The sequence below is a fragment of the Watersipora subatra genome, chromosome 10, assembly GCF_963576615.1.
Source record: "Watersipora subatra chromosome 10, tzWatSuba1.1, whole genome shotgun sequence".
Lineage (NCBI taxonomy): Eukaryota > Metazoa > Bryozoa > Gymnolaemata > Cheilostomatida > Watersiporidae > Watersipora > Watersipora subatra.
The window spans coordinates 2,596,676-2,611,963 of NC_088717.1; the positions used below are offsets into that span (position 1 = coordinate 2,596,676).

Sequence of the window (15,288 nt, forward strand, 5' to 3'; positions counted from 1 at the left end):
TACACACACTTATAATGGACGGGCTAAATTTCTAAGGGTGCATTTATGGTCGAGACTGTAGTTTGACAAAATCGTAATGCTACCATAATTCATAGTTATCTAACCAGAAGAAAGCTATTTGGTATTCGTCTTCTCCATAAACTAAATGGGTTTAGCTAGTATGTTGTCCGCTTAGTTTACTGCAAGCAGATGTTGTGTGTGTTTTAAGAACTTTATTGCATAAGCAATGGCTCTGCCATCATCACTAGACACGTCTGAGTCCAGTGGCAGGGAACCTCAACTACTGGGGACATGCCCAGTTGCAGAGAGCTAGTTAAGTTTGGATATCATTTCTGTCACCACCAGTGGCTTTTTAGAGGATTGAACCTCAACCTGTTGTTTGCAGGTCAGGTGACGACTGGGTCAAGGCTGCTCCTTTACTCATCCAAGGCCCAGCCTAGCTTTGACAGCTCTCTCCGTTTTGTTAAGTCATTTCCTAATATTTGTTGCAACTTCATGCTTAGCCCTAACTCCACACTCACCCGCACTGTGCTGCTTCTAGGGTTGATGAGAGCCAAGTCTTCAGCCTGTATGATGACATTATAGAGGTCAGCCGTCTCTCTGTCAAGCTGTCGACTAGTGTATACTGTACCGTTGCTGCTGTCGATGGTGAACGGCAAGTTAGTGTTCAATATGGAGTAGTGAACTCGCCCATTCATCCCTAGAATAAAACATTTTACTAGATTCTGGTAAGAAACTTGTTGGTTATCCAGCAATTTCCCTCAGCCTGCTAGTCCGTGCAAGTCAGCAACTCATAATGAGGAGGAAACTGCATTTTCCTTGTCAGAATGTAATATGGCTGAACATATTGTAAAAAGCTTTTTACTAACATCAACTACCCGTTTGCTCTATGTAGTTTGTGGCATAATAGCAGTCTAAAAATAGCCTGTAATCTACTAAAACACAGAAAATCTAATACGAGCTAGGGTTAAGCCAGGAACTGCTCGAGATTCGTTTATTTTCGCCAACGATTGCAACACCGCTTTCACGACAACAACTCATGGACCCATTCAGTAAAGGCAATTGTCCTTACTGCATTCTTGAGTGTCTTATCAGATAGATTATAGGCAACGCATGAATTATTTAACTCCATGGACCACCCTTATTATTATACTAAAGATCATTCCACAATTTTGAAAGGGGGCTGATCAGCCCAGCTGCTAGAAAGTCGGTCTACTAAGCTTGATGTAAGTAGTTCAATACCTGTGCACGGTTATCTTTTATGAAGCCCTCGATGGTTTCAAGCGAGATTACAAAATCATAATTTTATAATATAGTAAATAATTGCGGAATATATTATTCACGTTTCAGAATGTGTCACACTTTCAGTTGGTGACTCAGCATGAGTTTGAATGCTTTCCTCGCAAGCGGCTAGTGAGGTCGCAGTTCATAAACAACTGCATGCAAAGAAGATACATTGGACTTCTAAATTTTTACCCAATTGCAACATTTCATATTGTAATACCTCATATTCTTATCTGATATACTCAGCTTTAAGTTGATGGGAAAATACTCAACAGTAAAGTGGCACAAGGGCTGCTATCCGCGTGCGCTACTCTATTTGCACTCCCCACCAATAAGCAAACAATTATCAATGAAAACACAAATCAAATCAACAGTGAGTCAATGTTTGATTTGTGAAATAGGAAACCCTTTACGGCTCTCCTTTCATCAGCTGCTGCGAGAATACGTAAAGCTGGGTTACTACTGAGAAGTTAAATAACACCCGCTATTCACTTGTGTCGTTAACAAGAGCGGCGATCAAACGGGTCCTAAGGAGTACGGGACAACAATTCAGACAGCTAGGTAAATGAAGAGCAAATATTAAATGAAAAAAAATAACTTTACCGGCATCATAATCTATAGCAGATACTGTAACAACAGCGCTGCCGGTAGCGGCACTCTCGGTTATCACAGGGTTGTATGTTGATGGTATGAACACAGGCTCGTTGTTATTCTCGTCAATAACATTGATGTAGAGAGTGAAGTTGGTTGCAAGAGGATTGCTTGTATCTCTGTCTGTAGCTTGAATCTCAAAAATGTAAAGCTCCACCTGAAAGATCCATGAAGCAAATGACAAGCGAGAACTGAATTCTGGTAAAGTAAAATACTTGTAAATGCAAAGGTACAGGAGGGTAACACTAAGATAATATTATCAATGTTGAAAAAAAACTCATTATGATAGCTCGGCTGTTTGACACACTTTTACTATGTGGTGTGGCCATTGCAGTATTTATATAGCCTCAGGCCTAAACTAGTGAGGAGTTGAATATTTTTTCTTTGTAGACAATGAGTAGATGTATCCATTAGCTATCAGCATGCTGATGCAAACACGCTCTTAGAAAATACGTGACTGCATATAAATATATATTTATATATGTATAAGTAGTTATTCTACGCTATGTTCAAAAGTAATTTTAATACTAAACACAAATAAGATAACGTAAAATTCAAAGCTATAAAAGAACTTTACATTAATGCTCATAGTTGGAGTAATCGATTATGCCAAAACTTATCGGAAAAGTTGCATATTTCTTCAGCAGAGACCTGTTGCGCGGAGTCGCTCGTCATTTCAAACAAAGACAGCCGATGAGCGACACCGCAAAACAGGTTTGCAGTGAAGAAAAATTCAACTTTACAGATAAGTTTTAGTCTATATATAACTGTTATATCGAATTTTATAATTTTTTCGAACAGACTGAGAACATTTTTTGACAAATGAAAAATAAAAAATGACCAAAGTATAATCTATGAACTTTTTCATATTGATATTTACGTGGATTCTTACCATTTCATAGTTGAGGGAACCCTCAAGTCTGACAAGGCCAGACTGCTCATCGACACTGAACAGATCACTGCCCCACTGAGTGACCAACTCATATGCGACTTCACCCCCTACTCCGAGATCGGCGTCGATTGCAAGAACATAGCCAACTGGGTCGCCTGGACTCGCGAGCTCTGAGATAGAGAGAGGCTGCGATGGTGCAATGAAAACTGGCGCTTCATCGTTAACATCGATGATAGTTATAGTTACTTGAATCGATGTAGTATGGGTTCCATCACTGACATGGACTGTGAGCAAATGCTCGGGTGTAGTCTCTCTATCCAGAGTTCCAGCCACCTTTATTTCGCCTAAATGGAAATATTCCGGAAAGATATTACACTGAAAAATAATTGACTATTTTTTCAAACAAAATTAATAATTGCTATTTCATAAATATATTAGGCAAAATCTAGTAAAAATCATTTTTTTACAAAAGAAAGTTTTTGCTAAATTCATAGATAATTGAGAGAAGGCAGTAACCCTGCAGGTGCAGTAGAAGCCTGAGTATAAAACACAATAGACCATTAAGAATAGTAAAAAATTAAGCTGTTAGCTTAGTACCTGAAATAAAGTTATTAAAATAAACAATTTTAATCATTTCAAATAAAGTCTCAAGCAACACCTCCTCGTTCCATTCCAATAGTCACTGTGTATTTTTCCGTTTAAATAAATTAACAAACTGCTAAATCCGAGCCCAGCACCATGGCTAGCTGCGCTACTGTACATGTAGGTCCTCATTGCACATCAACTCTTTTCTATTTCTCACTATTCTGTTTTTTTTTTCAATGAAATAGAACAAAGGACCCAAAAACTTTAACAAGAATTAATCCATGTCAACAGATGCCCTACCGTTATTGTTGATGGTGAAGAGACCTCCGGTGCCAGAAACTGTGTAGTTTAAGTTGGACGATTTATCTGGATCATTAGCTGTGACTGTCTTTACTGTGAAGCCAACAGCAGCATCCTCCATGCAGCTGGCTTCATACGAATAAGAGGAAAAAGTGGGAGGGCTGTCATTAACATCGATTAGAGTTATCTCCACCTTAAATAAAAATATGCAAACAATAGTATAATACATAATATTCTAGTAAAGAGTAAATTTAAATTTAACTATTTATCAGGTTAGTGGGGAGTCTCTATTGAATTCTGTCCAAAAAAAGGTAACGTTTGGCGCAAAAAGATGGGGTCCTCAGGTGATACTGTGTTTATATGATCATCATCGCCAAGTACAATAGGATACCAGAGACTGGAGAAGAGCTATCTGACATCTGAAGCATCTCAAGTAAGTGGTGATGAGGCCTAAATGTTCCATAACTGTAGATAAACAACTAGACGCTACTTAAAACGATTCACACACCTCAGCTTGAGGCAAAACTATTTTTAGAGTATCAGTTGATTTATTGTTCTAATGAGCCAAACAACAAATCATCACCAAACAACACAAACGCTGTCGGCTTTTCAGAGAGATAGATATATGGATGAATCCATGAGACAAATTTTGGTTGTACAGCGTTTGTAAATATCATGTAAACAAAGTAGTGATATCGCGAATTTAATAAAAGACACTTTGTGAGTCTTCCAACTTTTCAAGGTCATTATTCCAACTTAATACAGAGATGCTTGTGATAGCTCAGTATTTCTCACGTCGCGCTAAAACCAATAGCGTGTTGACATATCATCATACCTCAGTTCTCGCAGTGTTGGGTGATACAGAGCTTTTCTCTCTCACATAAACCTCAACCGTATACTTTTCATAGCCTGAGTCCCTATCTAGTGGCATTGCGGTCTTCATCTGCGCATTTGACATTTTGAAGAATCCAGGCTGAGACACGCCCTCAGATGTAACAGCCGTGACATAGTACTCAGCATTGTTGGCATCAGATGAGAGCCGTATGACATCACTTCCTACTGGCAATGTCTCCAATAGAGAGTTTGAGGAGACATCATTGGTGAACTAGAACAAATGAAAGGAAATGAAGTTCTATAACTTCAGGAGATTGATTTCTTTTCTTAACGACAATAATTCCAGAGAGAAGGAAGTTATAGCCATGTAAACTGCTGAAAAGGCAATTAAATAAAAGTGTACCGCTTGTATGAAATGATGGGAAGTGGAAAGGTAGCCTAAGGTCTTTGAAATTATGGAAGTGTAGTAAAATCCTAGTCATTATTCATTATTGCGTAAGAGTATAAATGAGACCTTGCAAAAAAAACAAGTGGTGAGACACAGCTGAAACTGGCTCGTACAGCTATATTTTAATGATTGACTGTGACCACAACACACACTTGCACAACCTATAATCACTCTTAATTTCCGAATAAGGACATCAAATTTCAATTCCAGACAGCATTCTTAACTTGGCAAGTCTCAAGGACTGAAACCAAAAACTGTCATTAGCTTGGCAGGCCTGGTGTCAAGTCCTAGGGCCTCCAATATATCGCCCTAGCGCCTTTACACTAGGACGATATAACGGAGTTGCTTTCACGCCGACAAAGTCTACTTGGTGTAAATTAAAAAAAGATGGTTGTAAAAACGACTTCGTCATAGTCGGAGACGCAAAATCAGTAAAATGCTGCATACAATGCTGGTCCGTTAGAACTAACCAATCATATCTCGCAATGCCAATAGTGCCGAAAATACAAGCAAATGAAATGGATTACATTTCATTGGCTACAAAGGTGACTCATTCCATCTTCAACTATCTCAGAGGAAACACAACTCTGAAAAATCGTCCTGGTGTAAATTCACCCTAATATGTAAATGCATGCAGAATTCTGCTGCAAGTACTTCAAAAACTTTGGATTGCATGTCAACCCTCCTTGAATAATTGGGTGGGGGTTTGCTGGTACTTACGGAGAGACCAGAGGAGGCGACAGAGGAAAGTATGATCTTGATACTCTGCTCAGAGCTGCGTTGAGGCTCTCCCTTGTCGGCAGCCATGACCGTGATGTGGTGAATAACTGGAGTGGTAGAAACTGATCGTCTGGTGATGATGAGGCCCGTTGAAGGATCGATTGAAAAGTAACTTGTGCCTGACTTGAGTGAGTATTCAATCTAAAACATTCATCATCTAGTTATATATCCGATTATATGATACTAAATGTCTTTGGGTGAATTCTAGCTAATAGAGTGAAAATAAACTATTAAAAACACGATGGTGTCTATCCTACCAAAGACTTGTTCAACTGCATGTGATTTCTTCAACATGATTCGTGGCATGAGAATACTTAAGCTTGTTGTTGGACATTAAAATTAAATATCGTAAAAAGTGATCAGGGCTTGTCGTACATATTTCCAATTATATATCAATTAGTAATAAATAAACAGGGAAAACGGCAAGGCAACTAGCGAATGTAAAATAATACATATTAAATTGGTGAAAGATGATAGCAATCTATTAAATTAAGTAAATTATCTTAACTCAGTTTAACTTAACTATATTTTTGCAACGACATTCCTTGGTTGTATTTTTGAAAAGAATGAAATCTTTAGTAAGCTGTGTGCTGCCTTTATAACTAGAAGTAAGCTGTGTGCTGCCTTTATAACTAAAAGTGAGCTGTCTGCTGTCTTTATAACTAGAAGTAAGCTGTGTGCTGCCTTTATAACTAGAAGTAAGCTGTGTACTGCCTTTATAACTAGAAGTAGGCCAGACAATGCCTAGAATTTTTTTAATTTTCAATGAGATAGTCCTTAAAAGGCTGGTTCTCATGAACCAGACGATGGTTAGCGACGAAAGGCTTCTAGCGACCTGGTGGAAAGCATGCAGCATATGTGAGTGAAATTTGGAAAGGAAATGTAGAAACGCATGGCTTTTATGTGGACTAAATCACACATGCACAGTGGAATTGTGGGATTTATTAATATAAATAATATTAGTAATCTTTACTATAATTTATATATAAAAATCTTGACGTTGGCCCCTGTCTTTCTTCCTTCGGTGTTTTTCCTTCTATAACTATTAAAATCCCTGACCAAAGAAGATTTGATCTCAGAACCTCCCGCTCACAAGGCAACAAGCTAACCCGCTAAGCTAGCGGAGATTCAATCAGTTCATTGGACGATACGAGTCATTATCTGGGTTAAAATACACCTAGCGACTCTGCACTACTTGCAACGTCACAAAAGCTTGCTCTCACAGTTCTTATTAGTAAGTTTAGCAATATGTATACTAGCTTGCTCAAATTAGTCAATGGCAACTACATTACCTGCCACTGTTTATAAGCTGTTTTTAATACTCGTGCAACGCCGGACGTTTGACTAGTCTTTATTATAATAAGAACCATGTATGTCTGTCTGCCTGTCTGAAGCTATAGTTGAAAGTTGGAAAAAAGATTGTACCGCACATGATTCGAACTAATAACTTTCAGCAAGCTAAAGGTAGAGCCACACGTATCGTGTAATTTCAACTAATCTTGGAAATTCCATTCATACGAAATTTCTGACCTGCCACACGGAGTTTCCCCAATACGGATTCGTACGAAATTAACTTTCAACTAGCCAATCAGAACGCGGTGATAAATTGAAGCCGATTCCGTTTCAATCATTTCAATCATTTCAATCAACTAACCTTTTCAACCGACCAATCAAACAACGATTCGTAGGAATTTCTGACGTAACGTCCAATTCAGGATTCGTTCATCGTGCGCAACCAACGATGGACCAATTCGTTTAAATGTCAATTCGTACGAATCGTTTCGTCCAAATTTCGCCGATTTCGTGAGAATTTTGTCTTGTGTGGCCCTACCTTTAGCCAACACCCTGCACCAGTTAACCTCCTCCTGGCATTCAAGAATATTTGTACAAAAAGTTATCACACCCGACGACATCTCCCGGCAGACTAGACAGCCAGAGTACTAGCACTAATAATACTAAGAGTAATGATAATAATAACAGCGAGCAATTTTAATATTAATTTTACTTGTTGTAATAGAAATGTATATAAATTATGAGCCAACTAGTTGAGAGAACTTCTACCAATCATAAGCACTATACTATCATTAATTTAATTCTGTTAGGTCGGAAACTCACAACCGACGACTACACGTAGTTCAGTAAGAGACATAGATATCCTATTAATAAAAGTGTAATAACAACCAAAGTTAATTTTTCAGCTTCTCAGGAAACTTGGCCACAGTCAATAATAATCTCACCAGGTGAGACGGCTTATCGAATCAATTTGTCATAAAAACGATAACATTAATTTTGACAGTTTGAATGATGACATCAGAAATAAATAATATATTATTATTTGTCATCAGAGACCGGTGATTAGATAGAAAGAGGCTAGGTACTTATTACGCAACTGAATACAGGTTCTCAGGCTATTGATAAGAATTATGTATATAGTATTCTAAACAATGAATTAGAAAATAAACTGCTTTCACCTTTTGACCTTTTTAATCATTGCTGCCGACGCATTTCAGAATTATTTCTTAAACGTTATGAAGAAATCATGGCTAAACTTGTCTGAGCGGAAAGAATGCCGATAACCCGTAACCTATATTAATAAACCTCACATTGTCCTTGCGTGTGTGCTAGTTTCCCTATGTGTTTCTACATGTTCTGACTGAGTTCATTCGAACTGCACATAAATATGCTCGATACCTCCTTCAAGAACGGCATGAAAGGTTTTTCAAAAGCCAGCCGAATCCTGAAAACCAGCTTCTTAAGTACCTACTTGCTGGCTATCTGAGTGACAATGAGCGCACAACCTGACATCGCCGAGTAACAGCTAATCTAGTTGAAAATGGTATATCTAAGGCTATGATTTATTTAGACACAATCCATGCTAAAATGTATCGATGAAATATCTCAAAGCGGATTTGACTATGCCCGAACCAATCACAGATAAGTGGGAGACTATAATTACTCTTGCAAAATCCAAAACTGTCATACGCTTTAATCTGGTACATTCCTTAACAAGCGGCTGTATCACCGGAAGACAAGGTGTTACGAGTATCTCAGATTATGCTGAAAGGCCTGAGACTAATAATAAATGAGTGAACGCAATTGACATGACCCGGTGTCACTAAGATCGAGCTTTTAAACCGGTTGGATCTCTCTCTAAGTACCATTTCCTGTGAGGACGTAGTCACAATACTGTCACCAATACTCGAGTTGAAAAAATTATATTTTACTTGACAGTATTTATGTGTAACGTGATTAGCCATTAAAAGAAGGAAGCTCAAACAGTTGTCCGAAGACACTCAAATTGACCTCTAAAGGTGGCGGACCTGTCATTCAGCCAGCTATAAATTACAAAGAATACTGAGAGGACATCCTTGTAAGGGCTAAGTAGCCTACACAGTTGCTTTGAAAATATTTTTATGAGCAAAAAATGCTGGAAAGATGAAAAAACAAAGTTAGTAAAAACCTGCGCTTGTAGAAAGCTCAAAAGGTAAATATTTTAAAGTTAAACATTTAGCATTTTAAAATTAACTGATTTGTACCCACCTAACAAACAACTGGTGGTGACTGCATTCTAGGATTAGGAGCTAGTAAAATGACTCATCCAATAAATACTTCAAGTAAGTCAATGATAACAAATTGACCCATTTTATGGTTTCATAAACCCTTTAAACATTGAGTGATGGCTATGTACAATAGCTTGTGTTCCATAAGATACTTTGAGAGTGACCACGAGCTGCAGCCCACCTGAGCATTACGTCCAGCGTCCTTATCTCTTGCCCGAACCGTCATCACCTCTGTTCCGTCAGCTGAGTTCTCTTGCACCACGCCATTCGGCAGTGAGAGAAACTTTGGAGAGTTGTCATTCACGTCAGCAATCGAAATCAGCACTGACTTCTTTACCGAGAGCCTACTGGAAGGCGGTTCTGCCTGGTCCGTCGCCTTGATAACCAACTAAAAAATTCACAGCTACATGAAAAATGATTTTGACATCTCAATAAAACACGGTTTTTTTAAAAACATGCAGACACAAAAGCTAAAAACTCTCCGAACAACACATACGCGCAAGAGGTTTGACTCTTGATGCAGGCATAAAAATTTGGACGTAAATATGTAAAAAGAGAATAAGTCGGTCAAGACAATGTTACATTATGCAAAAATCACAATGAAAGTTTACACTTTATCAAAACCAGAGAAAGATGAAGGGTAAAACAAGGTGAACGTCAATTACTCCCCTTTGAACTGTCAAAAAATATTTCCTAGAACGAATATCAATCACAAGAACTGATGAGCCATTAGCATACGAGGGGTTCAGAATCCACACAAGTTATTAAATTGGTGTAAGCTTAAGGCCACTGAGTCAGTAATACTCTCCCCAACATGGCCGACGACTAGCCACTATTTGTATACATATGCCATTCAGTTGATCAATAAAGATTGTAGAGACTTGATACAACATACTTATTATGTAGAGACGTGTTTAAACAGGTCGTTCATCTGGGTACTTTCCCTTCGAGTGCTACTCGCTGTATATTGAATACCTTCTAGTCTAGTGATATGGCTAATATAGTCAAATACTTTGAGTACTATTATGTGAATGTGTCTACTATTGGCAGCAAATGAAATAAAACTGTAAGTCGAGGTCTGACTGCGTGCTACTGCATGTATATATTGCCAGTTACCATCTACTAGTCTAACTGGTCTAGTCTACTAGTAAAACTGTACCCTCTATATATGTTATAATAAAACACGAGGAAACTAATAGAAAACTAGATTGAATATTCAAAGATGGACTTACACAAAATTTTAGTAGATCTTACCAGAAATTATCGGTATTTTTCTATCACTTGCGATTGTTTTCGATGTTTGAGGCGATCTGACTGCCTGTATGTTTCAAGATTAACATCGACAATACTTAATGGTAGTTAAAACTCTCAGAAGAAGAATATGTGCCGAAATGAGGTCACTAGGTGCTCGGCTGCCTGTCTCTCGTTTTTATACCAGCTACTGCGTTCAAGTTGCAATGTCATGCATCTCTATTCTGTTGGTCTCTTTGGAACTATATATGTCATAATCACACTTTTGCTTGAATCTGAGCGTTTTAACCGCGAGCAAGTTTTGTCGATTTTAATCTTGAAACATCATGGCAGTCAGATCACCACAAACATAAACTAATTGCAAATCATAGAAAAATACCGATAATTTCTGATAAAATCTACTAAAATTTTGCAAAAAGTTTATTTTTAAACAACAACTTACAGTATATGCGTCGACGACATCGTACGAATCCTCACTCTCTCTGTCTAGCAGCGCATCTGTTTTGATCTCTCCATCAGCATTGATGACAAACTTAGGAGGCATCGGCTGGCTGACAATAGCATAGCTGACTTTCCCGTTCAATCCGCTGTCGCTGTCATTGGCAGTGACCTTCAGAACCTGCACAGTGAATAAGCAACTCGGTGAAACTACCCATAACCAAGTTTCGCGTTCACAGTCCTTGCGCAGGTAGTAATGCTTTATGAAGTGTTTAAATTATGAATCTATACTGTTGGTTGGTGACGTAATGGTGCCACTACAACTCACAGTTTTTTTGCCTGAACATTGGCAATTTCATAAAATTCTTCTTCAATGTGGCACTATCCGATGAACGTTGTTAAATTTATTGTTTGGTCTATTCGCAATATGACAGAGAAAGCTTGATGATAAGGCAAGTACAGTGCGCCACGGGGTTACGATGTCCCTTTTAAAGGCTTTTTACGCCTTCTAATATCAACAAAAAAAATTTCTCAAAATTAAAATTTGGCAGTTGGTGTGCTGAATACGTCGAAATTACAAAGATGCCGATATGCTATTTGCCGAAATTCCTCTCACAATGTCTAAAGAGATACGATTGTCGTTCTCTCTCAGTTCAGCGTTATTCGTTAAAAGTTACATTGAAAACGAAACCGGAAACAGGTAAGTGATAAAATTTTAGATGATGACAAAGTTGAAGTTTAGTTTAGTAAAATACATACTAAAGCTTAGCTTCAAGCATGTGTTTAGTAAACTGAATTCATTTGAGTTAAATTCAACATTTATGTTATACGTCTGTCTCTAAGGTAAGAACTCTCTACGGTACGTACTGCACGTAGTACATTGTAATGTTACATTTTATTGCAGATCATAACCACTAAATACACTAAAGTTACTGTAGGTACCTATAGTTACTAAGGTTAACATCCTGTTTTGTCACTAATTTTTAATATTTACAGCACATATATAAAATTTTGATGTTTTTTACCAGGGGGTGTTTGCATTACATAATTACTATGGGTTTCTATACTCCTCCACACAAAACTTTCGCCTACAATGCCAACACTGGAATGAATTAGAATAGTACGGCGAGGGTCACCTGTACTAAGCTTTGGAAGTGGAGATAATTTCAGGGCTGAACCAGTGATGAAAAATCGCTTTCATCGAAAAAATTTTCAGTGATGAAAAATCGCCAAACTGCCAGAAATTGACACTCGTACAGCTTATGAGTCTAAATAGAAATTACAGGTTATACTTGTACAGCTCTAGCAGCCTAGTATAGAAAATTCAAAAGAGACTAACTGTTTTTTTTAAGCGAGTTATCTCCTCGACAATTTTGTACAATGGATTCCAAGAATTTTCCGTTAAAAATGACAGACATCTGACCACAAAAGTCGGTTTTACACATTTTTCTCTCAATGATTTCCTCTCTGATTACCATTGTGTTAGATGCAGATGGTCAGACAACAATAAACAGGCTGGACCACATGAAAGCTGCCTCCTCCCCGAGAGCACTATATATAGAACTTGTGTTATCTTTAGAATAATCTAAGGCTTCCTGGCCAGAGAAATAATTGTCATGCTGTTAGTTAGGCCAGTTTCGATTATCAAACAAAGCTACATAAAAACCTACTTTTCCTAACAAGCCAAAGATAGTTCAATACTAAATAACATTATTTTTTGATTGAAGTCATATAAAGGAATAATTAATGCCGGTATTAAACATAATTGAGAATTTATAAACATACAAGTTACTAAATATTTTCTAAAAGCACTTCTGTTTGCGTGTTGGAAAAAAACATGCACACTAGTAGTTATCCCCACCTGAACATATGTGCAGAGTTCATGGTAGTTATACAGCACTGCAGCAGTTGAAACAGCATCTATAAACCACACGCTTGCTATGGGAGTCTAATGTCGACTCTGCACGCACATTCCATGATTAAATTTATATGAAACCAGACAGGTCATAGATTATTCATATTTTAAGGCTGACGATGTTATGACTATATACGACGTTTTGCTGACGTAATCAAACGTTACGTCACTGACTAGTTAGCATTGTAAGATAGAGTTTTTGCTCTGGATCCACTAGCTGGGTGTTTTGCAAGTTTCAGGAGCTATATATAATTATCAAAAAATTGCAATTTGAGTGCGTAGCAGTAATTTTTTATCAAACTAACTTGGCGCATTGTGTAAATTTCTACTATAATATGAATGATGGCTGTCCGTCTGTTCGCAGTCACATTTGACAGTTCGGATAAAAGATTGTATTATACAGGAATTGGAACTCGCAACTTTCAGCATGGTAGACCAGCATTCCAACAACTGTAATACTCCACTGCTCACTGTCATCTCCGAATTATTGTACGTACGCTTATTACACCCGATGATATTTCACGGCGCGCAAGACTGCCTGGTGCTAGCAAATGATAATTGAAAGCAAGTGCTTTGTGCTGACACAATCAACCAATCAGAGCAAACTTGCTGCTGATTTTCAGTTACCTAACGAATTATCATTTACAGGAGATGGTCTCTCAAACTTTTGAAAGAGGCTTTCACTTTAGAAACAAAATAAAGAATCGTCATCGACCGTGCCTTTAGACTGACTCCAGTTCATAATCTACCCTCCCCTATTACAGACCATTTATCAAGTTGATTTTGTCCTAATCTAAGCTCCACTAATATTTATCATTAAAGCCCAGCGCTATAATTATGATATTAGAAGCTGATATTGAAGTCAATGAATCATACAACCCAAACAGCTTAGGAGAAACACACTTAGGCCAACCATGTCACTGGTTTAACAAGGGCTAATATTACGACTTACCAGCGTCGAAATACTGCTGTTCTCAGAGATCGTAGCGGTGAGCAAATCTTCCGTAAATTTTGGCTTATTGTCATTTTCGTCTTCTATGTTGATGCTGAACCTCGTTTGGTGGTAGAGAACACTCGGGGGTCTGTTCGACGCCCGGATCGTCAGGGTGTACAACTGCCTATGCTCATAGTCTAAAGGCCTGACCAACTTTATTTCACCTGTCTCCCTCAAAATGTCAAACGTGCCGTCTTCATTGCCTGCATTCCAAACAAATCATTCGGCCAATTACTAACATCAGAGGCAATCAAATACTAATCACAGAGCATGATATGAAAGAAGAAAATCTTATCGCTACTCACTGCGGGCTACAAGAATTGCTTTTGAGAGATACTCATCTATGAAACGTGGCCTGAGGGCATCATAAGCCATCCATCATAACAATATACTTCCTAGAGTTCATTTGGATTCTGTTTGTTTAATAGATTTTCTTGATAAAACGTCATTTTGGACCATCTTTTTCTGTTTTATAATCTCATACAATTTGTCATCATTGAGGCAGAATCTGCTTTGGAAACTTTCCAATGACTGAAAACTTCATTAATACAAACTGAATTAGCCAATAAACTAAAGAACTAGGAGTGATGTAAAAAGAATCAAAAAATAATGAGGATGACAGATGCAGTCTGAAAGTTTGATGACTATGAAGTTACATAACACATCTGAGTGAAATGTACCCTTATTAGCCATTCCCCATGTAGTGCATTCACTTACTGTATTCCTGGTTATTTACAATCATATTGCCTTCACTACTGCCTGTAGAGACAGACCTGCACTACATAGCAAGCTGACAGCCTTGCGCTATATAGCAATCAGACAGTCCTGCGCTACATAGCAATCAGACAGTCCTGCGCTATATAGCAGTCAGACAGTCTTGCGCTACATAGCAGTCAGACAGTCTTGCCCTACATAGCAATCAGACAGTCCTGCGCTATATAGCAATCAGACAGTTGTGTGCTATATAGCAAGCAGAAAGTCCTGCGCTATATAGCAATCAGCCAGTCCTGCAGTATATAACAAGCATACTTTGAGCACTCAATGATTAGGTAACCCTTTCGACTATTATATATGATCTGCTAGACAAAAACCAAATGAATAAACGGTAAATTTCCAACACATTCAACTCAGTTCCTGTGGCAAAAGGGCTACATATTTCAGTTCAATAAGTTTTCTTCATACTTGGTAGTTTTTTGCAGCAATGACAATGAACTTAGTAATAAACTTCAATGAATTGCCCCGGTGACTTTTGGGATGCATTCAGATGGCGCCAGCCTCTCTATAGCTGTTTCAACGTGAGTATTAAAGAGAGGCAAAGCAAATTCACCTTTCTTGATTTATGACACTCCATGACTA

The 15,288-nt window shown here is 38.0% G+C and overlaps 1 protein-coding gene across 1 annotated transcript in view; it reads right to left on the reverse strand.

Annotated features, from left to right (window-relative positions):
* Positions 1 to 15,288, reverse strand: part of LOC137406210 (protocadherin Fat 4-like) — an 80,677-nt gene that overhangs the window by 34,406 nt on the left and 30,983 nt on the right. Inside the window, exons 14-22 of the mRNA XM_068092745.1 lie at positions 13,891 to 14,135; positions 11,028 to 11,204; positions 9,516 to 9,722; positions 5,715 to 5,915; positions 4,548 to 4,817; positions 3,713 to 3,905; positions 2,828 to 3,171; positions 1,888 to 2,092; positions 522 to 700 (exon numbers count right to left, since the gene is read on the reverse strand). Coding sequence (XP_067948846.1) covers positions 522 to 700; positions 1,888 to 2,092; positions 2,828 to 3,171; positions 3,713 to 3,905; positions 4,548 to 4,817; positions 5,715 to 5,915; positions 9,516 to 9,722; positions 11,028 to 11,204; positions 13,891 to 14,135 — 2,021 coding nt within the window. The remainder of the gene's footprint in view (positions 1 to 521; positions 701 to 1,887; positions 2,093 to 2,827; positions 3,172 to 3,712; positions 3,906 to 4,547; positions 4,818 to 5,714; positions 5,916 to 9,515; positions 9,723 to 11,027; positions 11,205 to 13,890; positions 14,136 to 15,288) is intronic.